The sequence below is a fragment of the Lutra lutra genome, chromosome 8 (assembly GCF_902655055.1).
Source record: "Lutra lutra chromosome 8, mLutLut1.2, whole genome shotgun sequence".
NCBI lineage: Eukaryota > Metazoa > Chordata > Mammalia > Carnivora > Mustelidae > Lutra > Lutra lutra.
In genome coordinates, this window is record NC_062285.1 from 42,085,207 (window position 1) to 42,112,160 (window position 26,954).

Consider the following 26,954-nt stretch of genomic DNA (forward strand, 5'->3'; position numbering starts at 1 on the left):
AAGGTCAATGAGTCAGCATGAGGGAGATTCAAACAAGGTAATCCATGGAGGAAAAGACTGGGGTGTTCTTCATGAAGTGGTGGCATTTGACCTTAGTAAGAGGAGCAGGAAAGAAGTTTCTAGAAGTTAAGGGAGTGAACCAAGATGGTACATGTAGCACCAGGGACACCCAAGGGAGAAATGTCTAGAAAGAAGGTACGGTCAGCATGGTGAAAGGCTGCTGCAGCAGCAGCAGCAGCAGCAGCAGCAGCAGGAAGAAAACAAGCCCCCAAATGATCCCTGGTGGGGTGTCTAGGAGGGCAGAGAGCGCCCAGTGAGAGCGGGGGTCCTGCCTGTTGCCCCCCTGGCTGGAGAGAGGAGCAGTCCCTGGGGAGATGGGTGTGGCAGGTCCTTAGTTCGCCTGCCCCCGAGGTTTCAAACCTTACCACCAGGGGGCGCACAAAAGCCAAAGTGGGCCTTCAGCCCCAACCGGGGTTTTTCCAGAAACAGGATGCCCCGAGGGAAGGGAGGGAAAGTTTCCCACTCCCAGCACCACAAAGCCTGGAAGCCCTCTCTGCCTCCGTGTGATCTCTGACTCAGGGGCTTACCCAAATTTTCCCCTTCCAGCTGCAGCAAACCACATTTTTTTCCATCTCTCCCTTTCCTGGTTACCCGTAGAGCTGCCCGTAATAAACACACTTTGGCCCAGAGGCTTTTTGCACCATGGATTGTCAGATGGAGGGCACCGCGCCATCTCCTAACCCAAAGTGCCCATCCTACAGGTGAACAGCCTGACACCCAGAGACAGCAAGTGACTTGTCCAAAATAAACCGAGGGGTCGGATTAAGACTTCAGATGGCCACACTCACGTTATAAGGACCCCCTTGATCGTATGTAATTTGGAGCTGCACCATACCCCGCCCCATTGCTTCTATAACAGTAACGGTAACAACAGCTTCCATTTCTTGCTCACTTGTGTGCCAGGCACTGAACTAAGCCCCCTACAGGACTACCTCATTCAATACGCACATTACCCTGAGAAGGTATAAGCTTAATAGTTACTGAACTCTCCTCCCACCTGCACTGGTTAACAGGTGGGGGGAGCAGGGAGGAGAGGAGAGAAGAATACCAAAAGATAAAATCCTCTTTCCCTCCGACCTGTTTCTCCCTAGGTAGGTGGCCTCTGCCTCAGAGCAGCACAATGGGACATTGTCTGATTTCCTACCACCCCCACATACTGCCCGGCCCCAACCGTCCTCAGTGGACACTAGATTTGGGTGAGTGACGAAGGTGAAGCATTACCAAAATTCCTGCAGTCCCTCGCTCTTAGTATTGTGCAACACTGAGGGGAACCCGGCTCGGCTCGAAGCTTCTCTTTCCTCATCACAGCAGGCTCCCAAGAAGCCTTAGAACACGTGAATGGAGTTCCCCATCATCTGGCTCCAGCTGTTCTGGCTGAGATCTCCCCCGCCTCCTCCCGCCTACACACACACACACACACACACACACACACACACACAGAGTCCTCTCTTCTGGTTTTGCTGCACTCTCCAGCCTATACCCCATCTCCCCATCTTGTTCACTTCTCTCTGTCTCTCACCTGACCTCTCCTAGGGCCTCCTGACTGCTCTCCACATGTCTCCACCTCACCTTTTGTGTCCCATGCTCCCCTCACACTACCCAGTTGCAGGGCCCGGTTACAACACATCACCTGTCACCTTCCTCATAATCTCCCAAAGCTCTGAGGTCGGGACAGACAAACACTAGTCCTTATCCCCTGCACCTCCTGCCCTCCCTACCCAACGGCCTAAAATACAGGTAACCCTCAACCTAAATCACACAGCAAGGGGAGGCTCTCCCTCACCCCAGCCCCTGGGTCTCCACCTTGACCTTCCACATACCTCCCCCAGCTGTGAGCTCCACCCCAGACCCCAGACAGCCCCAGGGCCCCAGGCTTTGCCAGAAGATTCTTCTGTGAAACAACTTTCCCTTTGGTTCTGCAGCATCACTTCCCAGTCTGTGTCAGAGGCCCCTCCTCGGAGCTCCCTCAGCCTCCAAGCCTATCTCCAAGCCCCAAACAGTACTCTCCCTCACTGTCTGGCCACCTGAGTCCCTCCACTCCTGCCCTGGACACGCAGCTCCTGCCCCTAAGGAGCCCCCTTAGGAGTAGAACATGAAAATGTTTTTGAACAAATCAATGAAACAACTGAGAGTGATAATAAAAAGCAAAATCAGAGCTACAAAGGGCGACGCCCTCTGTTTCTAGTGGGTGAAATTTGAGTTAGGCTCCTTTTTTGCTTGTTGGTATTTTCTGATGTTTCTTACTTTTGTAAGGGAAACTTCATTTGGGAAAAAAAAAATACAAAGGGGCTTCGGGACTCCAAAAGCAGAAGGAATCTCCTCATCTTTGGTGAGAAACAGGAGAGGAGTTTCTCCAACTGAAGAGGTAGGGCCAGGCAGTCAGAAGGCCCACACCACATGCCACAGGCAGGGCAAGGCCACACAGAAGTGGGGAGCTGAGTAGGGCAGGGAGTGCCGGGGAGAGCAGCATTCAGCATAGACACGAGATGAGGAATAGAATGCCAGATGGGTAATTTCAACTCAGGTCACTGGTGGGGAGCTCCAGGAAAAACGGGATCAGAACTCAGCATGTCAAGGTCAAAGGGCAAGAGGAAAGGCGCTGGGGAGTAGAGGTGAGAACAGAAGCCTGGATAGGAACTCTCTCTTCTCTCAGGGCATCTGAACCCCAAGACCAGGAAGCACCGCAGGACCCCTCGACTTCCTCAGCCATATTACTGTTCAGGAACCATATTTGAAAATTACTCCCATAACCCTCCATCCTCTCTTGCCGCCTGGACTGCCAGTTGCTAATTCCTGTTCCACAGAGTGAGATGCCAAGTAAAGAGTGTACTCCATGAATGAAAGTTTGCAAGTAGCCGCCTCAAGGAGACATAAAGCCCGGCGGCTCCCCTTCAAATCGAGCACAGAGCAAGATGAGCCTTCACTCGGCGTGCAGCCTCCTGGAGTAAGGGGACTGGATCCCAACCCCAACCCCCAACGACCCAAGAAAGGTCTCCCAAGAAAGGTCTCCCGTAGCAAAGGGCTCAGGCAGGGAGATCAGAATCAACAAAGCGGGAACTTCAGGGCAAGGCTTCCACAGAACTCCTAGGTAAAAGCGGAGAGGAGGAGGGGAGCGAGCAGTCTGGAATGATCCCGGGGCTGTTGAGAGGAAAGGGGAAGGTCGGCGGCGGGAAAGAGGGTCGGGCCAACGAACGTGAGCGAGAGGGCTGTGCCCGGAGGAAAGAGAGGAAAGGGCACTGCGGGCTCCAAGACCGCTGAGCCCCAGTACCCGCCGGAAGCCGGGCGGGAGCCGGCCTCTGGGCGTAGGCGGGGCAGGTGGGGCCAGGGGCCGAGTCGGCCGGGGGCGGGGTCCACGGCACATGCGCACCGCAGCCACTGGGCTCTGTAAGGAGTGGCACTTTTTAAAAGTGCAGCCCGGAGGCCAGCCTGCAGCCGCCGAAGCCCCGGTCCCAAGTCTGCAAACCCTCGTCCCGGTCACGCGCGCCCCGAGTTCCACACCGGTCCGGCCCAGGCCAGTCTAGCCCGCACCATGCCGGTCAAAGGAGGCACCAAGTGCATCAAATACCTGCTCTTCGGATTTAACTTCATCTTCTGGGTGAGTGAGCGCCAACCGCCGCGCGCTCCTCTCCGGAGCCACCTGTTCATCCCGGGGACCCTGTCCGCGGTCGGGGCTGCCGGTAACTGGCACTCCCCGCGCCGGGTGGACTCCGGGCGGGAGGAGCAAGGGCACCGCGGCCGCCAGCTGGCTCCTCGACCAGGTCCGGAGACGAGCGGGGCGGGCACGATCGTAGGGGCTCCTCCGAACCCGAGCGGGGCAGCGGAGCGCGGGGGGCTCTAGGGAGCTGGGGCGGGGAGACCGGCCCTAGCCCTCTTTTTCGCCGAGGGTTTGGGGTGGGGTTCGCGTCTGCTCCCTCCCCTCCCCCAGCTCCTGCGAGTGCCGGAGGGGAAGGCGGCAGGGAGAAACGGAGCACCCTTCTTCTGGGAACTTCAGGCCCTGACCAGGGACTACTGTGGCGGGCAGTACAGTTCGCGATCTGGGTGGGGTCTCACAAGTGGCCGGGGCCGCGAGGAGGGGATGGGGGGAGATGCGGGCGCTCTGAGGATTTCAGTGGGGCGAGGAGAGCTCAGCCCAGAGCTGTTGACACTTTTACACTGGAAAGGGAGAGGGAGGGAGGATTGGGAACGCGTCCCTGAGTGAGAGTGGGAGACCCCCTCCACCCTCCAGGAGGTGCCTGCAGGCTTGATTCTGAGCCCGCCGTGAGAAAGTCGGAACTCCCTCGAAACTACCTGAAAGACTAGCTTGTCTTGATTTTTTTTTTCCCCCAAAGGCGATAAGTATCTGAACTGGAGAGAACTCTGGGAGAGTTGGGGAGTGGTGGGGCAAATGCCTGTTGGCGCTTTTAGTCCTGTGTTTCCCCATTTCCGGGGGAAGATCAGGTGCCCTCCGCCTACTGCTAGCCCGGGTCCTCCAGCCTGGCCTACACCCCTGTGCCAGCCCACCCAGTGCCTGGGCGGGGCCACGGACAGTGGTTCACCTGGATAGGACACCGCGCTGGGGAGCTGCATGACACCCACTGCTGGCCGCACTCGGCCTTTCTGCAACTGGAAAGCCTGAGGCAGGCACCTTCTCTTGGGGGATTAAGGGACCACCCAGAGACGGAAAGAAGCAAGGAAAAGGGAACCTTTGTGTCCTGAGTCTGAGGCCCCCATGCCCTGCACACAAATGGATGGTATTTGCTCCTTTGCAGTTAAGGAAGGAGTTTGGAAAGGCAGTTCCTGTACCACTAGAGAGACGGCTGTAGAAATAGGCATGCCACCAGAGCCTTGTAGCAAAAAATATACTGTACCTGTTCCCCTGGAGCTGGTCACCGGGTCCCCACGAACCTTGGGGCAAACCTCTTGAGATTTTAATCCTCTGTCCTGAGCCGATGCTAAGAGTCTGACCTGCCATACAAAACATATATTCTAGTGAGGATGCCACATAGTCATACCCTTGTCCAACACTTGGCCTGTTTTAGGGAGACCACCCCACACAGCAGTGGGCACTCTTCCTCCCTGTGTTCCCACCAGCCCCCAGCAACCAGCCAGCTGGCTCCCAGGCTGGGCTTCCTCCTCTCACCAACCTCTGGCACCAGAAAAGAATGTGAGAAGGCGCTGGCTAGCCCCGCCCCACCCCACCCCTGTCCTTGGGGAGTCTTCCTCTCCCCTTCCCAGCACAATCTCCCCTGCCACCCTGTTACTTAGTCCTCAGTTATCTGCCTCCGCTGCATCAGGGGTTTGGGCCAGGGAGGAACCACAGACTGCCATGTGCCTTCATTAAAAACACACACACACACACACACACACACACACACACACACACGCCATGTGGCTCCTGCAGGAGCCTGATGAGAGGCTCCAGTGCTCCGGGTATCTGCTCAGTCTCATTGTCTCCAGCCTGTACCACCCTACCCATATTCAGAGCTGCCCCTACCTGGACCAGGCGCTGCTGGTCAGCCACGTCATCTGAAGCAGATATGACTGAATCTGGAAGTGTTTGGGTCCACAATTAGGAATGACTTTGGTGATTATCCAGTCCAGCCCTTATATTCACAGTGAGAAAGCAGAGAACCAGAGAGGGGTGGGGTGATTGGCCCAGGATCCCGGAGACCGAATCAATACCATAAGCCCTGGGTCCCTGACTTAAGTCCCATCCTCTTCTGTCTCCATCAGGAAACCAAAAAGGGGACCTGGTAGTGGACTTGGGGGAGGGGGGACAGCGCGGGTAAGCCACATTTTTCTGAATTAACGATTGTTCAGTAGGCCTGTATGTATTAAGGTCCCTGAAGAGATGCTAGAATAAAGGAGTATCAGGATCCACTGGGGCAGTGTTCTACAGTGTGCAAAGGCCTTTTCCAGGTCCCATGAGAGAAGCCGGAGCAGGAAGCATTATCCCCATGGTACTAGTGACCAGGAAACTAGTCTCCGGAAAGGTTAAGTGACTTATCCAGGGTCATGTGGCAGGATAGCATCAGGAGTAAGTTTAAAGCCACATCTGGTTGACTTAAAGTGCAGTCTGCTTTCCACCCCAACCCACTGCCATGCCTAGCCAGGCAGAAATAAGCTCTCCTAGATACCTTTAAAGGGAACGTCTCAGATTGTAATAATGGCACCGGTTACCTTTCTCTCTTGAGACCAGGAATTTTTAAACTTGGCATTTGGGATCTGATGCGGGCCTTGGAAAATAGGAGTGTGAGGCCAGGAGCCAGCAACACCTCATGAACAAAGGATGCTGGGAGGGGTGGCCTAGCAGCGACCCAGAGGGAGAAGCAGTGGGATGATCAGGGTGGGGAGATGGTACATGTCTGCGCCGGCCTCGGACCCTGTGGAACCCCAGTGACAGCTGAGCCCACCCTCCCTGAGTAGGGCCTCTGATGCTCACAGCCAGACCAGCAACCAGTCTGTTCGTCTAACACCCCACAACCCTAACTTCTTGACTCTCAGTTGTTTCTATATTTTCCTCTGGGGCATCTTGCCTACCCATCTACCCCGCCGCCCCAAAAAAAGCAGTGGAAATCTGGACAGGGACCTGGATATTAGTCTAGTTCTGTCCTCAGGTCACCTTGACATCCTGGGAAGTGGCTTTTGTGTTTCAGTCCTCAGTTTGCTCATCTGTAAAACCAATGGGTTTTTCAATTATTTACAATTGGGTCTTTACCTCTGAAGCCTGATTCTTGGTCTCTTTTCTGTTGACCTCACATTTCCCTCTGTCGCCCTGGATAGGGTCCCTCTGTTTAGGGGTTCTCTGTTTTCCTGGCCCTCAGCAGTCCTCAGTAGTCCTGCCCACTGGTCGGCGCATGGCACATTCAGCCCTCCCCCGCCACCAGCAGACGGAGCTGGTGTCTACACCAAGGACTTGCCGTGGGTTAAATGAGAGAACGTATGGGCTGCCCTTGGCATAGCTTAGCGCCAGACCCAGTAAACTTCCAACCAAAGCCGCTATTACTCCACAGTTGAGAAAGTAGATTGAGGCCATGGGGAGGGTAGGAGCCCTTCCCCAAGAAGTGTGGAAATTGAAACCAGGGATGTAGGCAGGCATCCACACTCCACACATCCCCCCGCCCCCTTCCGACTTCCTGCATCACGGCCAGCCTCGTGATCCACCCCACCTCCATGATTCCTGCTCCAGGACACCCACTCCATCTCTTGTGCGGCTCCACGTTTGACTGTGGGGCGGCCCCAATTCTGAAAATAAACTACATGGCAGAGAAACCCTAAGACCTCAGACTTCTGGGCCTGGGCAGTGTACAGACCTAGCAGTGTAGACAGGGGCAGAAGCCCCTCCCACCCCACTTGCTGCTTCCCCCTTGCTGTTGGCCTTCTGCGTTGGGCTGAGCAAGCAGCTGGGACGCTTGCCTGAAATGGCTCCCCACCTTTGGCACACAGACAGTGGGAGCTCTGGTAAAGCTGGCAGTGTCTGTACTGAGGCTGGCAATTTGGGGAGAGGTGAGAGGAGGCCAGGTGTCTGCATCTTCTAAGAAAAAGAGGACCTCTCCCCTGCCGGGAATCTTGACGGCTCGCCCCTCACTTTTTCCTGCAGTGGTTGTCAACAGCAAAGCTCTGATTCCTGATTTTGGGGGGCAGGGGGATTCCTCTACACAAACACTAACCCTGTCCTTTGAGAGTGGCCCATGGCACCGTTCCAGACCTGACTCTTCTGTACTCAAAGGAAGAGGTTTGAGGACTTGGAACCACTTGAATAAGCAGCCCATGGAGGGCCATCCTTGCCAGGACACCTAACCAACTCTGCTAAATGAGTCTTCTGTGGCTTCAAACGTCACAAGTCAGCGTTCTCACACCCTTTTGTATTAGATGTGGAATCTTCCTGTTAGACGCAGTGCTGGGTGTCCTGTGTTTGATTGTGTGCTTGTTTTCCGGTTCAGTTCAATTTTATGAGGAGGTGTGGCTTTCGGTCACACAGTTCGCAACTTAATAATACACCTCCAACTGGCAAAAGCGCCTTTTCTTCTGAAGAACCTAAGCCTTGACAGTTCTTTGCTGGGTGTGCCTGGCTGTAGGTAAGGGTTACGGACCTGAGGTCATGGGTCATCATGGCTTCTGTGGCCTGTTGTCTCCTTGCTAGACAAGTATTCTTAACGGACCTGTGTCCAGCTGGGGAGAAGAGCGTGAAGTTTGAGGGGTGCAAGTTTCTATTCTGCGTCCCCCACCCCGGTCCAGGGGAGGGGTGTGGGGGGGTCAGTGGGATTGCCTCTGGGCCTGCCACAGGTCTTTTCAACCAAAGCCCTGCAGAAACCTTCTTTCCATCTCTTCCAAACGAAAAAGCGGTGACTTACTTATTCTGGGGTTTTGAAACTCTGGGCAAGAGCCCGATGTTCTCAACTACTTGGAAATGTCCTCTGCAACTGAGGAGACCAGAAGGGCTAATCTTAACAATACACTTTTTTTTAAATTTATGTTTTGAAGTCTGACTGCAGATCACTTGCCTGTTTCATTCTGTGGAAAAAGTAATGCTGGTCCAGGGACATTTTCATTTTCCATCAAGTGATGGCATGCAGCTGTGGAAAGCAGCATCCTGTCTCCAGATGAGATAATTTTATAATAATTACATCCATCCGGTAATTCCAACTCCTGTCCGCCCCCCCATCCCCAACCACCACCGCCACCCCCAAAAAGTCCTTCATTCTGAATCCTTTTTAAGTACTGTGTGCCATTGTCCTAGCCTCATGGACCTTAACCTTTTTAGGGAATTCCACAAAATCGGAGACCCACCTCCAGAAAAATGCTTTTGCCTCCTTTTTTTTTTAATTTTGCTTTTTTTTTTCTGGAGGCCAGTGAATGCCTCATACTGGTTTTTCTCCTCTCTTGGTTTCCAAGCAACCTCTTCTCTGTTCTGAATCCCATGCTTCAGCCATGAGCCGGGGGTTGCCTCATCACCACCCAGGGACTGTGTGGGGGAATCCGGGGTGACTTGAGAAAGCGTGAGTTCCCCAAAGGTCAAGAGCAGCCTGGACTGGAGAGCCAGCCTCCCCACCCATACTTGCTCTGACTCTCAGCTTAATCATTGCCCAAGGAGTGGCTTTGACTCTCGATTAATTTAATGAGTGTACTGTATTTCTGATCCACATGAAGAATCCGACTTTATGAGCTTCTCGCCAAGTTTTGCTTCTTGGGTTAGTTTTTCCCATAGTTCAGGTAATTTGTATTTGTTTAGGAAGAACCAAGTTCTCTGTTTCCCTCCACCTCCTTCCCATCAAATGGAGAGTGATACAGCCAGCCTTCCCGGACTTTGCCCTTAAAGGCTTTGGAAGGCGCTGGGTGGGGGGCGGGGGGGGTGGTGTTTGGAGATTTGGACTCCTGGGGAGATGATATTCAATTTGGTTGAATATCAGAGGAGGGTGAACCCCTCTGACTGAGAGGGGCCTGGATTCATTTGATTCTGGCAAAGATCCCTGGGTAGAGAGATGTGGGGACTATGGACTTGGAGAAAAAAAATCAGAAATCTGGATTTTAAAGGTCCTTCTTGTTCAGTCCTCTTGCCAGCCACTGTACAGGGATGATGAAACAGTGACTCTTGCTGGCTCTTGCTGAAGGAAAGTCACTCTTCAAAGCTTAATCCTGTTACTGTTGTGTTCAGTGTACATTCCGGGTTCCAGTGAACACCTCTCAGGCCGGGCAGGCCAATGGCCTGTGACTTCTACTAAGCCCTCGCCTCCAGATTGCTCAGGGCTCAGCCCCTTGCTTCTGTTCCCAGTATAAGCTGCTTTTCAGTTTCCAAGTATAAAAACACCACAACACATGGGTCATAGCAGAAGACCCTTGCGTGGGACTTAAAAATATGATAAAGTAAATCATACAGTTTTACTGAATTTGAAACAGGTTTCTATAGCGTTCTAGTTTTATCTTTAAGCCTACATTGATTGAGGCAATAGCATGATAAATGAAAACCTGATGTATTAAAACTTTATACAGAAAGATCAGCAAAGGGACAGACGCTTAGGTGGCTCAGTCGGGAGCCTTCAGCTCCTAGGGTCATGGGATTGAGTCCCATACCTGGCTCCTTGCTCACTGGGAGCCTGCTTCTCCCTCTGCCTGCTGATCCCTCTGCTTGTACTCCCTACCCCCCTCCCCCATGACAAATAAATAAATATAATCTTAAAAAAAAAAAAAAAAGATCAGCAAAATCATATTTACGAACTCTTGCTTTTCAAGTCAGTAGAATTTTGGTGTTTTTAAAAGATAGTTTGCTATAGACTAGAATGTTTGTGTTCCCCCAAAATTCATATGTTAAATCCTAAAACCCAGTGTAATGGTATTTGGAGGTGGGCTTTTAGGGGTGATGAGGTCGTGTGGTTGGAGCTCTCATGAATGGGATTAGTGCCCTTATAAAAGAAGAGGCCCCAGAGCGTGCCCCCCTCCCTTCCACCATCTGAGATTATAGCAAGAAGACAGCCCTCTGTGGACCAGGAAACAATTCCCCACCAGACACCAAGTCTTTGGTGTCTTGATCTCGGACTTCCTAGACTCCAGGACAGTAAGAAACAATTTTTGTTGTTAAGCTGCCTGACCAATGGTCATTGGTTATAGCCACCCAAACGGGCTAAGACATAATTATTCACAGGTTCAAATCAACATCCCTTCTTCCCATCTAGGTGAGCAGTTGCGGTGTGCCATTTTTCATGCCCAGCTCACATCAGTGCCCCCCTCTAGTGGGCAGCAGGCCCCCTCACCCCCACAGCAGCCCCCCTGCTCCAGTCCGTAGAGACAAGAAACTTGTCTCTTGTCCCTTCCCACTAAGATTCTCTCTCCTGCTCTCCCCGATGCGGTGTGAAGTCTTCCCATTGCTTCCCGTGATACGGGGCTGTGGATTTAAATACGTACCGTTACGCTTAGGCTTTCTAAAGTTTTCTTTCTGCCAGCCTGAGAACCTCTTCTCATGCTCTACTTTCTCCCATTCCCACCATATTCTAGTAGCTCCGACTCCCTAAGATAGATAACCCTTAAAAGAGACCCAGAAAGCTTATTTCAAGTAGAAATTAGCTTCTCTCCCCGTGCTGGGGAGAGCCTGTTAGGGTGAGAAGCTGGCATTATCCTCCTCCTGTGGCAGGTGCCTCCCAGGACCCCATAGCCAGGGCCGTAACACAGGCCTGTGGTCATGCCCTTTGGTGGCAGGATGGTGCTGTGGGGGAAGGGCAGAGGTTCTGGGCTTCCCCTTGGGGCCATTCCTATTCGGGATGCAAGGACCGTGGCCAGTGGGCAGCTGTAACCGTGTCTGCACTGCAAGGCTTGCCATAGTAGCAAAGCTGGGATGAGAAGAGGACACGCCAAGTGACTCTGGGGAATCTGTTTCCCAGAGCAGTGCTGTGTCCACACCAACTTTCTGGCCAGTACAACAAGGGCATAGATGAAGTTCTCGGGCCACAGACCAGCAAGAAGAAGTGCATTCTCTCTCTCTCATTCTGTCTCCACTCTGTTCGTTGGGCAGCTGGCCTCAGAGAAAGGCCAGGTGGCCGAGGCAGGTGCCTTCCTGTCCTGAGAAGGTAGGGCCTTCTGCTAGTTCAAGTAGGCTTCCCTGAGACCTTTTAAGGATATAAGGTGCACTTTTTTTTTTTTAAGATTTTATTTATTTATTTGACAGAGAGAGATCACAAGTAGACAGAGAGGCAGGCAGAGAGAGAGAGGGAAGCAGGCTTCCTGCTGAGCAGAGAGCCCGATGTGGGACTCCATCCCAGGACCCTGAGATCATGACCTGAGCCGAAGGCAGCGGCTTAACCCACTGAGCCACCCAGGAGCCCTAAGGTGCACTTTTGAAATGCAATCAGCTATGGCTGGGAGGGAGACAGGACAAAAGTGAAAAATTCTGGCTCTGAAATTAATGACACTGATCAAGGAGACAGTTCTGCAGAACAATTGAGAATCTGGGCTTTGCAGTCAGACTCTCCGGGGTTCAAGTTCTCGCTCAGCTGCTTATTTGCTATGGGATCTCTGACGAGCTGCTTCTGTGTCCAGGTTTTCTCAGCTAAAAAATGAAAGTAAATGTTACCTACTTGGTGGGTCTGTTGTGAAAATTAAAGAGTACAGGCACAGAGCTGCAGGCAGGGTATGGGGAGAGCAAGAGTTACAGGCTAGCTGGCCAGGAGCATACTGTTAACCCTTGAACATTACAGGGTTTAGGGACACCAACCCTGTGCAGTCAAAAATCTCTTTCGAACATTTGCCTTCCTGAAACTCTACTACTAATAGCCTACTGTTGACCGGAAGCCTTACGGATAACAGTAAGATACTGTTAGCACATACTCTGTGTATGTATTATATGCTGCATTCTTAAAATAATCGAGAAATGAAAATAGTATTAAGAAAATCATAAGGAGGGGCTCCTGGGTGGCTCAGTGGGTTAAAGCCTCTGCCTTCAGCTCAGGTCATGATCTCAGGGTCCTGGGATCGAGCCCCACATCGGGCTCCCTGCTTGGCGGGAAGGCTGCTTCTCCCTCTACCACTCTCCCTGCTTGTGCTTCTGCTTGCTCGCTCTCTCTCTGTCAAATAAACAAGTAAAATCTTTAAAAAAAATAAAAATAAAAATAAAATCATAAGGAAGAGAAGACACATTTACAGAACTGTAGTGTATTTATCTGCAAAATTTGCTTATAAACTGAAATCCGTGTGTGCAAATGGCAACTATAATTAAGAGACCCAAAATGAAGGCCGAGATCATGGCAAAGGGATGGGATGGATGATAGGTTGGACACAGCAGTTGGAGACCTTCGGCCCCGCTCCTCCCCTGGCTTTTGGCCCCATGATGAGGAAGGAGGGCCATTTCACTGAGCAGAGCTGGGTGTGCCTGTTGCCAGCACTGCCAGTCCACACACCACATGGCATGGCTTCAAAGGTCTAAACAAAGGGGCATCTCCCACCACTCAGGGCCATGCAGGCAAGTGGTAACCGGTCCCACAGATGGAATGAGAGCTAGCTGGTCCACATGGCTAAAGTGTATAAACAAGAGTGAGTGAGTGAGTGAGTGTGTGTGTGTGGGGGGGGGGGGTCGCCAGGCATCTTAGTGAGGCATACACAATGGAAAACAAATGTGTGGTATTCTGGAATTTAAAGCAAAACATACCCAAAACAATCCCCCACATCAGATGATTTTGGTTAAGATCAGAATGCCTTCTTTCAGCAGGAACCAGATTTATGGGCTGGCGGATGGGTGTTCCATGTCTGGCAAGCAGGCAGTGGAAATTTGCAGTGAGGTTTCTTGTTTAGAAAGAGGTTATCTTGGGCAGAAGCCCTCCCTCTGGATCCTTCATCCCCCAAACTGCTTAATATTAATATACCATATTAGCTAAAACTTTCTTTCTCTTTTGGGCGGAATAGAGCTCTGGTTTTTAAATGATGTTGACTTTGTCTTTGGAAGGGAGGATTTCTCAGCTCTTGAACTTGTTCAGACCAGGTTGCTGCCTAATTACCATCAAGGTGTGCTTAAAAAAAAAAAAGCTTACAAGGCCCTTTATCCCCTGCCACACCCTGAAGAGGGGACCTTGCTAACTCCCTTCCACCAGGGCTGCTTCAGGCAGTCAAGTAACTGACCTCTTCATGGCCCTTAGCCATCAGCGCTCTCCCTCTGTCATATGCAGAGCAGGATGACAGAGGGAGAGCGCTGATGGCTAAGTTGTCCCATACCTGCTCTGTGACCTTGGGCAAGTTACTTTACCTCTCTGAGCCCATTTCCTCATCTCCAACTGGGATGATCCTAAATATTTCAAAGGGTATAAGGCAGTCCTACCAGCCCTCTTAGATTCAGAAGGGGTAGAAATCTAGCTCCCTCATATTCCTCTTCTCCCTGGGAAATCCCACTGTTGTTCCTACAGGGCGTGTTCCCCTCTTAGCTGTGCACCAGTCTGAGGCAAGCTGGAGTCCACCATGGCCCCAAAGAGTCATGCTTAGCAAACGGAGGGTACCCGTATGGTATAGCTGTTGAGCCCCTCCACCCAAGTACCCCCCCACCCCAAAGTGCACAGAATCCCCAGGACCTGAACCCCTGCAAGGTCAGCGGACAGGCTAAGCAGGTGCTTAGGAGGTCAGCAATGCAGGTAAGCCCAAGGAATCATGGGGAAACTAGGTATTTTTTTAACTTCTTTATATTTTGTATTTCTGATTTTTTAAAAAATATTGAATTATATAGGTGGTGGGATGGGTGTTGCCATTTTCTCAGTATTTAGGGCAGTAAATGGTCACAAAAGGCAGAAGTGTTCCTCCCCAGGGGCCTGGCTTCTCTGATGGTTGGGTTTGCGTTTTGACCTCCCGACATGCCATCAAGGAGCAGCCCCCTTTAGCGGGGTCCTTTATGACCCAGGATGGTGGTTGGGGTGGGAGGAGTTGACCTGTCAGAAATGCAGATTCCTAGGGGAGGCAGCAAATCAGTGACTCTCCTTATGCCTCACTTTTATTATTTGAGTCCTGAAGGTCATACTGCCAGGGTCTTACGGTTGTTGGACATGATGGTGTATTTAATGTGAAGCGTGTGGCAGTGCCTGGCTCAGAGCAAGAGCTCAGGGTTGCTTTGGGCCCCTCTGGCTGTAGTTACTGTTACCACGGCCACTCAGAACGTTCCAGAGATTGAAGTTGTCTAAAACACACTCCTCTGTGTCTTGCTTTGGATCTGTAAAGCCGCCTCACACAGGATTGTTCCAGGCTGAAACTTTACCACAAGGCTCCATCCTTTTCAGAAGGTGAATTCAAGAACACCGCCTTCCACCTGTCCACAAAATGCCCATTTCAGAGATATCCCCAGCGTGGGAAAGGTGAGTGAGGCGAGGGCCCAGTTTTGGCCTTAACTGGCCATGGCCCCCAGCATCAGGACCATTTGGCCCAGCCCCCCTCCCCCTTGTGGGGTCTGAGAGTTTAACAGCCATAGGAAGAAGAAATGTGCTCTGCCTCCAGACCAGGAAGGGTGGCCTCAGCACCTCTCCTGTTCACTTCTCATGTTTCCCAAAAGGAGGTCAATTCCTCTTATCTAGAACTTTCTTTATACCTTGAAGCCAGGTGTCAGAGCAGGGCAGGGCCAAAGTCACCACAGCTTCTATGTGGACACCACAGGGAGGAGAGGGAAGGTGGAGCTGGCCCCAGAGGGTGCCTTTTCTTCACCCCGTGATGGTGGGCTTGCCACCACCACCTCTCCCAGCCTCAACAGAAGGGGAGGGGAAGGAGAGCGAGAACAAACCCCAAGAAGTTAGCGGTCAGGGCTCCGTCCCTCTTGGCCTTCCCTTAGGTGGGGCCTGGTGCCCTGAATCTAAATGACCTCGCCGCAGCAGGTGAGGTAAGGTTCAGTCAAGGCAGAGCATTTAGCCAAATTCAGCATGTCCAGAGGACCTTCTTGTCCCCCAAGAAAAGTCCATAGGGGTCCCCAGTCTTCCCATTCCCGGCTGGGCAGGGAGGGAGCACAGGTGAGAAGGACGGGAGCTTTGAGTCATCTGCCTGGTTCAGGTTCAGTGTGAACGCAGCCTCTGGCTGGCTGTGTCTCTTGGAGCGAGTTGTTACTTAACCTCTTGGAACCTGTTTCACCTCTAAAGTAAAGGTGACGAGGATTAAATGAGATGGTGTACGTCCGTCACTGCCTGTAACGTGGGACACGCGTGGGTACTCAGAATAACTAATTGCTCCACTTACTATATGATTTTCCTTTGTTTAGCCTCTGAAGGAGTTGCTCATGACAGAAAAGGCTGCCAGAAGTCAACTCAACACTAACCTACGACATCATTACCCATCAGCCCCTGCTTTAAAAAAAAAATTTCTTCCCCCCCTAGAATTTAGGGTTGGCTGAGGAAAAGAATCCACTCAGCCGTAATGGCAGCCCCGCCTGGGGAGAACGCTGGTTGCAGAAATCAGGAGGAAGTTTTCTTACCAGGAGTGCCCTGCTACAGAGGCTGTGGGAAGCATTTTGACTTCTTGGGGAAGAGAGTTCACAGGGCTGAGGCTATGAGATGAATACTGCATTTGGAAGCCAAATGCAGGTTCTAACTTGACCTGTTTACTAGGACTGCTCAGGCTCAGTGGGTTCAAGATGGAGTTGTCCAGCCATTATCTGTTTCATACCTCTCGCTTCATTCCTGCTTACCTGTCCTGTATCCTCCCTGTTCGCCGTCACCGTGCAGCAGTTCAGGGTGGCCCTGAGGCCCTGTCCCGTGGTGGGACAGCTGAGCCCACAGTCTGGATTGCAGTGTAAACGGGAATGCCGAAATTCTGCCCCATGTTGGGTGGAGCCCAGTGAGAGCTCATTCCCCCCCACCCCCACCCCCTCCATGGCTTCCTGCCCTTCAGCACTGGCGTCTAGGAAGCTAGTCTCTGGGCTCAGAACACCCAGAGAAAGCTTCTCCATGTGGTCCCGATTGTTTGGTCTTTACATAAAGGCCTAGAGCATTGGTTCTCAGATGTGAGGGCACATCAGAATCATCTGGGGCGATTGCTGGGCTCCACCCCACCTGCCTCTAATTCATTAAGTAGGATGGGGACAGTGAATTTTCATTTCTAGCACATTCCCCAGGTGATGCCACTGCTGCTGCTGGTCTGGGGTCCACACATTTCTCGGTGGCCCTTCTTCTGCCCTCAGTGTCTTGGTAAAAGCCCCAGGGCAAAAGTGATCCAGAGGGCCGAGATGACCCCAGGGATGACCAGATTCACAGAGAGACTTACTCTCCAGGACCGTCACCTCCGGCGTTTTTTCAGTTCCTCTCAAACAAAACTAAAGTTAATAGCAAGCCCTTGTTGATACCTTCAAATTCTGCTCGGAAGTAACTAACACATGTAAGTTACTTGTGATCCTTAGTGAGGCAGGTCATGGCAGTTTTTTCCTGCTCAATAGAGCAGAATTGGGTTTTTGGTGGTGTTTCCCTATGCCATGGGACCGGTTCTGGGAGCACTCCAGTCTCCGCTCCCGCCGGGTGCCTGTGCCCTTTCCAAAGGCGACAGCCTCAGCCTTCATCTGGAGATGGCAGAGGAGGGTTCCAGCGAGGATCTGAAGAGGTGGTAGGGCCTGGGCTCCTGTTTGTGCTTGTCGCCAGTGCCCGGCCCGGCCTCCTGACGGGTGAATCAGCCCATCCGAAGCTTGGCAGTCAGTGGTGAGCCAGGGTTGCCATGGAGATGGGTGAGGCCCGAGCCCACAGGTCTGGGTGGCCTGACTTGTTTGTAAACGTTGAAGCCTGTGTGAACATAGAGGCTCTTATCTCCACTTCTGAAGCCTTCTTAAAGTGTGACTGATATTTTGGGGCCCAGAAAAGGCCGATAGGGGAAACTCACATCCTTGGTATTTAGTCTGTTACTGATTTCCTGGGTGCCATGGGCAACTATGCCTACAGGTCTCCCAGGCTTGGTACCTTTTAAAAAAATAGTAATAGTAATAACCAGGGTTGCTACATATCTTTCTGAAGAAGGGAAGTAAAGAGGTAAAATCCCTTCCCTCTCTGCGCCATGAATACCTCCTTCCCACGGAGGTCATTCGGATTACCATTCCTGTCTCATCCTCGCAGAGCTCCTGGGAGGCATGTGTGGCTGTGAGGAAGGTAAATTTATCCAGCGTCCTTCCACCACAGGGCGCTCGTGCAGACCCACAGAATCCATAACCCCGGGTGACTTAAATCGCCCAAGCTCCCTCCTGCCCGGCCGCCTCCTAAGACCATAGGGACACAACTGACAGCCAGCTGGTGCCGTGAATCGCCCCTCTATTGTCTTGTGTCTTTCTCAAGGTTTATTATTTTTAGTACTGGCATTATTTTCCCTACAGAATCCAGCTGGCTGTGCCACACTGTGGCTTCCAGACTCTTGTCTGTGCCTCACCTCTCTGAATCCCCCACTTCAAGCTAGGTTAAAGCCAAGACAGGGATCTTGCCATCTTTTTTCACTAATGAGAACTCTGAGGTGTGGAGAAGTCAAGGAAAATGCTAGTGTCAAGACAGCACCTTGTGGGGAGAGGAGCGTGAGACCCAGAGTTCACGGCTTGCCACGAGTCCACGGCTGGCCAGGGACCCACGGCTTCTCAGCAGAGGTGTGCCAGAGACTCCCCTGGCGGGTGTGGGACTCCACAGGCACATTCAGAATTCCCACAGGGGACTCTGATACCCCCCGCACGTAGATCAGGCCCTGGGTGGCTCTGACGGCGGAGCGGGGGCCTCCTACTCCTTGCTTTGTCATTCTTTCTGGGAAGCCACCTGCCCCTCACCAAACAGTGTTACAGCATCTCCTTGACCACAGGTTCACCAAGGGAACAAAATGGCCATAGCTTTTCCAGAAGGACAGTGGGAAGCAGGATAGCAAGCACCCCTCTTTCCCCTATGCCAGCCCCTCCCTGCAGCCTGCCTCCAACCCCACCAGAGTGCTGACGTGACTACCTAAAGTCTGAGGCCAGCCTCAGAGAAACCGCGTGTGGAGAATGAGCCACTCTCCCCCTCTGGGCTTTCTAAGGCAGCTGGATAGAGATAGCATAATGAATATTTTGTCCTATTAAAAAAAAAAAGGTATGACCCTCAGGTTGCATTGCAGGAGAAAAGAGGGGACCTGGAGGAGAGTGGGGCCTAGCCAAGACCACCCAGTTTGTTTGCCATGAGAAGATTTTTCTTGGGACTGGGATTTGTCCAAGGCAGATAGGGCTCTTTCCACCTGAGGGGTGGGCTGCGGTGCCACACGTGTGTAAACACACACACACACACACACACACACACGCTGCTCTTTTCCTTCTTGTCACATCCTTCTGCAGGCTTTCTTCAAGTGTTTCCATCCAGGGTGCTGCCTATCTGTAAATACCTCCTCAGGTTGGAACTAGAACGAGTTTCACAAACTTGGCATGGGGTCCAGAGCAACCAGGTGCCCCTAAGTGGCATCACACTTTGATTTGTTTTCAATCCGCCTTCAGAAATTAGAGACATTTCCTCTAACACCAGGTGTGTTTTAGCATAAGATTTCTGGGCCTGGCCCTCCCACCAGGTTTGTGGGGTGACTCCCTGAAGTACTCCTCTTCATGTGGGTGCCTTGAGCAAGGTATGTGTTCAGCGTTGGCAGAGGGGATGACCAGGAAACTCCACTGTGGGCCCGAGCTGGTGCACTGCTGGGTTCTCAGGTCCCCTGGAACTGGCATGAGCCCCAGGTGACAGGGTTACCTGTGCACTCTTCAAAGATCCGAGTGTCAAACTGGACTTCCTGGTGGGGTGAGGACAGTGATTCAGGGGCTCTGCATGAAGTCTCATTTTCAAAAGACTCCATCTGGGTTTGTCCCTAAATTTCACTGTGATGTTCGTCACATGCCCTTGTGGGTCTTTCTCAGTATTTTCTTTGGACAAGTTACTGTTCTTGGCAATTTTTGACTTTGGTAGTGAGATAGCAGAAGTTAGATCTGGATGAAAAGCCAGTGGGAAAGGAGGCTTGTTGAAGGGAAGAGAGAGAGAGAAGATTTGGGTGGGAGTTTCAGAGATTCTGCCCCTTTGAAGTAATCGTCTCATGTATGGGATAATTATTTGTTGATTGATAATTTATTCATTGTTGTGTGCGAGGTGTGGCTGGGCCAAGGGACTAGAAGGCCTGAGAAACAGCTGCCCCGAAGGAGCTTGTGCTCCAGTGAGACCCAAGCCCAGCACACCTGCGAGAGGAAGGGTGTGTGTGTGTGTATGTGTGTGTGTGTAGTGTAAGGGCACTGGAGAGAATACACGTGAAGCTCGTGGGCTTGCATTTCCTTGGGGGGAGGCTGAGGACATCTTTGGTGGGGAGGCAGCAGGCCACTGTGGCCAGGACGGTCTTCCAGGAAGAAGGGCTGCATGAGCAGAGGAGAGAAGGCAGGAGACTTACTTGGGAACCTGAGTGATTCCATCTAAGGGGTGGCTGGGGAGAAGGTGGGCTCAGGGCTCAATGGTGTCATGCTGCTGAGAGATCAGAAAAGGTGAACCACAGCTAATGCCTTAAAACTTAAAACCGAGGGACGCCTGGGTGGCTCGGTTGGTTAAGCATCTGACTTTGGCTCAGGTCATGATCTCAGGGTCCTGGGATGGAGCCCCACATCAGGCTCCTTGCTCAGTGGGGAGCCTGCCTTTCCCTCTGCCTGCCACTCACCCTGCTCATGCTCTGTCTCTCTCTCTCTGACAAATAAATACAATCTTTAAAAAAAAAAAAAGAAAGAAAGAAAGAAAGAAAGAAAGAAAGAAAGAAAAAAAATCATAAAACTGAGCAATTGACCTCAGCCATGTGAGCTTTTCAGGAAAATGGCTGCTGCCCCACATGGAGGGCTGGAGGCAGGCTGAGCATGTTCTAAAGTGACTGCTTTGTGGGGACCTGGAGGTGAATAAGCCACCAGTTTCGGTGTCAGAGCACCAAGCAACCAGAAGGGAGCAGTGAACCTGGAGGCAGAGAGGGTTTGTTTCTCTTTGGAATTTTAGGATCGAGAGACGGAAGCTTTGAAAGCAGAAACCCAGCTCGGTTTTAGATCTATGGATCTTAGTTTAGATCTACAGTTTCAGATCTATAGAAAGGTTGCAGAGAGAGTATAGAAAGCCCCCCACTCCCCATCAGTTTCCCCTGTGATTAACACCTCTGGGATCACATTGCATGTGTCACGACTAAGAAGAAAACTAACGGGGTACATTACTGTTGCCTAAACCTAAACCAGGCTCCATCAGACCTGACTTGGTTCACCGGTTAAGACCCTCTTTCTGGGGCGCCTGGGTGGCTCAGTGGGTTGGGCCGCTGCCTTCGGCTCGGGTCGTGATCCCAGGTCCTGGGTTCGAGCCCCACATCAGGCTCTCTGCTCAGCGGGGAGCCTGCTTCCTCCTCTCTCTCTGCCTGCCTCTCTGCCTACTTGTGATTTCTCTCTGTCAAATAAATAAATAAAATCTTTAAAAAAAAAAAAAAAAGACCCTCTTTCTGTTCCGGGATCCCAGCCATGATACCACGTGACAGTTACCATGTCTTCTTCATCTCTGATCTGTGACACGTCCGGTCTTCCCTGGTTTCTCAGAGATGACCTTACACTTTGGAGAAGCGTGGGCCAAGTATTTTGTAGAATGTCCTCAACGTGGGTTTTTCTCTTGGCTATCATCTAAGAAAAAACAAACATGCATGAAGAACTCAAGCATTTCCAACACGACAGTGGGGGAAAGCTCTCTTTTTTCTCTCTGCACTGTCAGATAGATGGGCCCATTTGGGGGCCTAAAGGCAAAGAAGCTTTTCTTGGCAAAACCAAAATGTTTCCCCTTGGCTTCCTTTGGGAACAAGGTAACCAGGTAGACTCGGCTGTGCCTCAGGCTGGGAGTCGAGGCTTGGAATTCTCCACTTCCATCCCCACACACAGTTGGTGATCTTGGACAGTTTGCTGTCCTTTTCGGGAGGGGCCCTGTGAGAGGAACTGGTTCACTGAGCGTCTCCATCAGACCTGCTCGGATCCTGCATTGTTGGGAAGGCAAGATGGCAGCCGTGGCAACGGTGTGGCCAGCGTTCCTGTCATAGGTCAGCTCATTCACCCTGGAGGAAACTGGCAACTTTTTGGCCTCCCAGACCCCTGTTTTCTTAGTTTATGGAGTCCCTTCATAATCGACTCTGCCTTTTTTTCAAAGTGAAAGCTCTCTCTGGTTCTTGCTGTTTGTTTTTTCCTAGTGTTCTAAGTAGCTAGGGGTGAGAGCCAGGTCGGGGGGCTGAGGCGCCCTCCAGCACCACGCCAAAAACTGAATTCTTCTAGAAAGTACTCCAGAGCCCCTTAGATAGTGCCACATGCACAACCGGGAGCCATTATTAGGTGGTGACCAGTATATGTGGCCCTGTGACCCCAAGCCATCCATCCTGACCTGGCAGACTAAAGCAGTTTCTCCCAATAGCGTTCCAGAAAATAGGGCAGCTAATGGCTTACATATCTTCCCCTTAGGCCAATTAACTCAGTAATCCAATCCAAAAAGGCCTTAAGATTCACTCCTCTGATTTCTATGAACCACATGCTCCCAGTCCTGCCTCTGACCCTCCCTTCCACCTGGTATCTTGAAGCCTCCTCCTCTTTCTCTCTTTCCGTGAGTTTATAGGCCTAAGAAACTGAGATCAATTACTGCTTTTTCCATTTCTCCAGAGCCAGCTGCTTTTTCTTCCTCATTTTAGTGAAACGCTGTGGCTTTGACGACCAAGGGCATATATGTGAGATCCCCAACTCTCTCTGGCCCTGTCCTTGGCCAGGGTGAGACCTGAAGTCTTTCTTCTCCTGGTTCCAGTTCTCCAGCCTGGTGTCCGTCTTGCCACTGGTGTGTGTAAACCAGAGAAATGATCGGACTTAACACAGATTTGGCTCAGGGTCCTTGAAATGATACAATGGAAGAGGCCTAACCATTGCAGGTGTGTTTTGGGTACCCCTGCTGTTATCCATGGAATCATTCCCGAAGAGAAATAATTGCACATAATTGAGAAAGCATAGAGCAGAAAAGATGGGCCTCTCCTCAGTCCCAGGTGTTCTCAGCAATAGCACCAGCAAGATGAGGGCAAGAGGGAGGACTGAGGACAAGGTTTGTGGCCAAGCGCAGACTGAAATTGAGACCTCCCTCTGGTGCTTGGGAAGCCCCTGCCTATAGTGCTCTCAGGTTAACATGATCTTGTCCACAGGGAGGCCCGCGGCCTCAGTCTCCCATAGTCCAGGGCTCTCATTGGGCCTCCATATGTTGTGGGGAGATGAGAAAGTATTGCCCTCTTTCCTTTAACTCTTCCAGGACCCCAGGGGAGCTAGGCCAGGGCCTGACCACCACAGTCAGGACTCCACTTAGTGTGTGCTTGTCGTGGACTCAGTGCACAGGGATGGGGATGTTGGAGCTGGCCCCACCGTGTCCCTGCCCCAATGGTGGCACTCCTGAGTCAGGAAAACCCAGTCTGAACGAGGGTACCCAGGCTAGAAATGGGGGAGAGATGCCTACTTCTACACCACCCTCGTCCCCCACTGCTGGAGCTGTGTCTGCTGTCTTTGGATTAGGCCAGGAGGCCCTCACTCACCTGCAGGTCTTTTGTGAATAAGAAGGAAAGCTTGGCATCGTGAGTTTTTCTTCTCTTCACTGTGTAGCTATGGGTCACCTGGTGTCCTTACTTCTTACTGATGTTTAGTGTTGCCTTCCATCAGATGAGAGCTAAGAGGAGATGCTGAATGACTGTCCTCCGCAGGGAGGGGTACAACCCTGGGGACCTGAGTGCTGACCGAGTTACTCTCACGAGGCCCACTTGGGGGTACCTCCCTTGGAAGGACTTCTAATGTCATCTCCTTTATTTCTACCCATACTTAAATGGTAAGGAGGGGCCGCATGTCACCGTTCCTGTTCTACAAATGGGAAAACTGAGGCAGTAGAACCCTGAGCCAGGAATTCCAAAGCTGTGGACACACAGTGCTGGAGGTGTGGGCAAGGGTTTGACCCCACTGCAGGCCGAAGCCCTGGGTCATCACATCCGCTGTTGCCGCCTCCACCCCGCACATCTGCACCCACTGCCAGTTCCCTGGGAAAAGGAGAGGAGCAAACAGTTACAGAGAGAGAGGCCTGGCCACACCATGGCTGGCCCACTCCCAGGGCAGAGAACCAACCTCCCTCGGGAGCAAAGGCTCTGACACAGGGCACCTATGTCAAGGAGGGTGGCCTGGGAGCCACTCACTCATCCCATGGGCCCTGCAGTGCAGCCTGGGAGTCACTTTCACACAAGACCCAGGCCGGGTGAGAGACGAGGGAGCTCAGCTCCGCACTGGGGGTCAAGGACTGCTTGGCCGGGGACCACCTGCACAGGCCTCAGCAGTGCCAGGCAAGAATGTGGCACCTTGGTTGTACTTCCTAGCGGGAAGCTCTGCCCTTCAGGGTCCAGTATCTCAACTTGCCCACCTACAAAATGGGATTTGGGGGAAGATTGGGGGATTACTCACACGTGTCTTACCTGATGTTTATAAGGATCACTCGTTTGGAAGCGTGTGTCTAAAACCTAGAATGGGTCCGGTTAGCCTCTAAGGTTTGTCAGAGACAAAAGGAAAGGACAAATGTGGGCCACTCCGGGGAGACTCTGCTGTGTCGTTTACTGAGCCGTGTGATTTCGTGAGGAATCACAGCTGCCCTCATGCGTGCTAGACTGTGCCCGCTGAGCATCTGTCGTCTTTTTTACCGTACAGTGCATATACGGGGTAGTGCATGAAACACGAATGGTTTAAAGCCTAATTACGACATCAGTATCCACGGCACCACCACCCAAGTCCAAAGCTAGACTGTTCCCAGTGCCCTAGACCCTGCCCTTGCCAGTGCTATTCTCTCCCTCCCCCTCCAGGGCACCCCACACTTGACTTTATGATAGTCGCTGTCTTTTCCTTTTCCTTTGTCATTTACATGGACCCCTAAACAGTAAAGCGATTTGTAACTGTAAGAAATCACACTGCATGTGTTTTTGTGTCCCTTGCTTCTCTTGTTGGACACCGTGATGTGCTCATAGAATTGCATGTGGCTAACCGTGGCCCATGTTCACAGCTGGGTAGTGTTCCAGCATCAGTGAAGCATCCTTTCCACCGCTGGGCTGCTGGTAGGTAGTGGTTCCCCGCCAGCTGATATTTTTAGCAAATGGATTGATCCCCACATTGGCTGCTGTTACTAGCAGGTGCACAGTGAGAGGCAGAGACTGGGGGTGGTCCCAGAGCCCTTTGCAAGCCTCCCTTCCAGTGTCGTGGTGCTGTGCTCCCCTGACAGGACTAACGCCCACATCCGGGATATCTTGCAGCTTGCCGGAATCGCAGTCCTTGCCGTCGGACTATGGCTCCGATTCGACTCCCAGACCAAGAGCATCTTCGAGCAAGACAGTCAGCCTTCCAGCTTTTACACAGGTGAGTGGGGAGGAGGGGCTGAGTGCCTCTCCTTAACTGCGGAGATTCTGTGTTGATCCAGGGATGGGCCTTGGCAAAGACTTTTCCTCTGGCCCCTCGGTTGGCCTGTCCTGTCCTTTTCAAGCCACGCTTTGTGCAGTCCAGCCCACAAATTTGCATTTGACTGTTGTGGTTTCTTTTATCATGCTGACTAAGTTTGGCATCCTGACCATCCCCCCCAGTAGGAAGCTGGCTCTGCCCAAGTTGCTGCCACTCTTGAGGGTTTAAGAACCTCTGTGCTTGTCCCTGACCCTCTCTTAATGCCCTGTCTTCGTGATCTTACTCAGTTCCTTAATTCAAAAAACTTTGTCCTGGGCATCCAGACTACCAGGAGTAGGAGAGGTGAGCCCTCCCCACTGTGCAGATAGGGGCTCTGAGACCCCAGACCACCTGCCTCCTGGACCAGACAGTCAAAATGAGTAAGAGTCTAGCAGAGATGCCAACCTGGCAGACCCCGGGGGATTGGTTAATGTCGCTGGTATTCGAGGGTATTTGGCGGGTATTTGGTTTTATTTGTTTCCTGAAGTGCTTTTGCTTTAGGGCAAAGGTTTGCACTTTAAACACAAACAGACTTAGCAGCTTACATGGGGCTCCTGGACATCTTTTTATCTTTTCTACCATTATTCTGCCCCTTCCACCCACTGCCAAGGCTTGTCAAATGCAATTCCCCAGTTTCTAGTCAACTCACAGAATACAAAATCCCACAGCTCTTTCTGTTTTGGGATCGGAAACACTCATTTACGAGAAATAAGTAAGAGCAGCCCCCTATTTTTAGGACAATGCTGCCATGTCATCAGGCTCAAAGTGTAAGTTTGGTCATTTCCTTCCCACCCACCAAAGAAGTTATTTAAAAAAAAAAAGATGGAGAACACAGCCTGAAGAGAGTGAGCCCCCAGGCCTTTTGGAAGGACGCAATGGCTGGTGGGCACAGGGACCTCCTTCCTGCCTCCCAGACGCAACCTGAGCCAGGCCCCCATGGGCCACTTGGCTGCACGCGCCTGGCGCTGTGGAAGTTTCCCTGCTTGTATTGCCTGTTGCTGTTGTTTTGGGGATTTTTCAGGGTGTGTCTCCCACTTTCCGGAAAGAAAGTGAGGGAAAGAATAGCACAAGTATGTTTTCTGAAAAAACTGTGCACGCATGCGCGTGCGTGCGCGCGCGCGCACACACACACACACACACACGGAGTTTTTAGTGAGTAGGTCCCCAAAGTGCCCAGACTTGTTTTAGCAACAGCATTTTTGCAGGGTGGCAGGGGAGGGAGGCCTGGAATGCTGCCCTGTGGAGAGGAAGCAGCATAGGCTGTGCTGAGGGGGACCTGATGCCCTCCTGCCCTCCTCCTTGTCATGCCAGGGAGCTGTGAGTCCTCTGGGGGAGACAGGAGAGCAGATCTGCCCAGGAATGGAGAAGCGGGTGGCAGCATTGGGCCCACGTCCTGAGGAGAGCCTGGCCTCCTGCTCCCGCTGCCGTTGTCCTCTGCAGAGTGCCTGGCAGGCTTCGGTCTTTTGCTTCCTAGGACTCTGGCTAATTCCCCATGTTTCTGGATCTAGGAGGCAAGGCTCTCATTGGCGAGTAGAGGAACCGGGAGGAAGACAGCTCCTCCTCCGCGTGTTGCTCACTGTCTCATGTGTGTTGTTACGTGATTTAATCCTTGTAACTCTTTAGGATACATGGAATGATTCCCACCTTATCAATGAAGGAACCAAGGCCCAGGGATTAGAGAACATCCTGAGCTCGTACCCGTCAAGAGGCAGGGCTAGGATTTGAACTCAGGCCTACAAAAGCTGTTTCTTGGCCTACCCGTGCTAGATTGTGGGGAGGACTCCCCATGTAGGAAGAGAAAGTATCTCTACCAACTGGATGTTCCCTGTTGGGGAGGTGGGCAGGGTGGAGGCTAGTCTGACCTTTGACCTCACCCAAATTGTAGTTGGGGGAGGGAAGCGCCAGCACTGGTGGCCCTGGCCAGCAGGTGACAGATGGGGAAGTCACACAGGATGGCAGGAGAGTGACAAGCACGTGGTTGGAGGAGCCA

The 26,954-nt window shown here is 52.0% G+C and overlaps 1 protein-coding gene across 1 annotated transcript in view; it reads left to right on the plus strand.

The window, feature by feature from the left end:
* Positions 1-3,425: 3,425 nt before the first annotated feature.
* The window catches only part of CD9 (CD9 molecule), a 33,027-nt gene continuing 9,498 nt past the window's right edge, over positions 3,426-26,954 (plus strand). The window contains exons 1-2 of the mRNA XM_047742114.1: positions 3,426-3,655; positions 24,784-24,886. Of these exons, the coding sequence (XP_047598070.1) occupies positions 3,590-3,655; positions 24,784-24,886 (169 nt within the window). The 5' untranslated portion in view covers positions 3,426-3,589. The remainder of the gene's footprint in view (positions 3,656-24,783; positions 24,887-26,954) is intronic.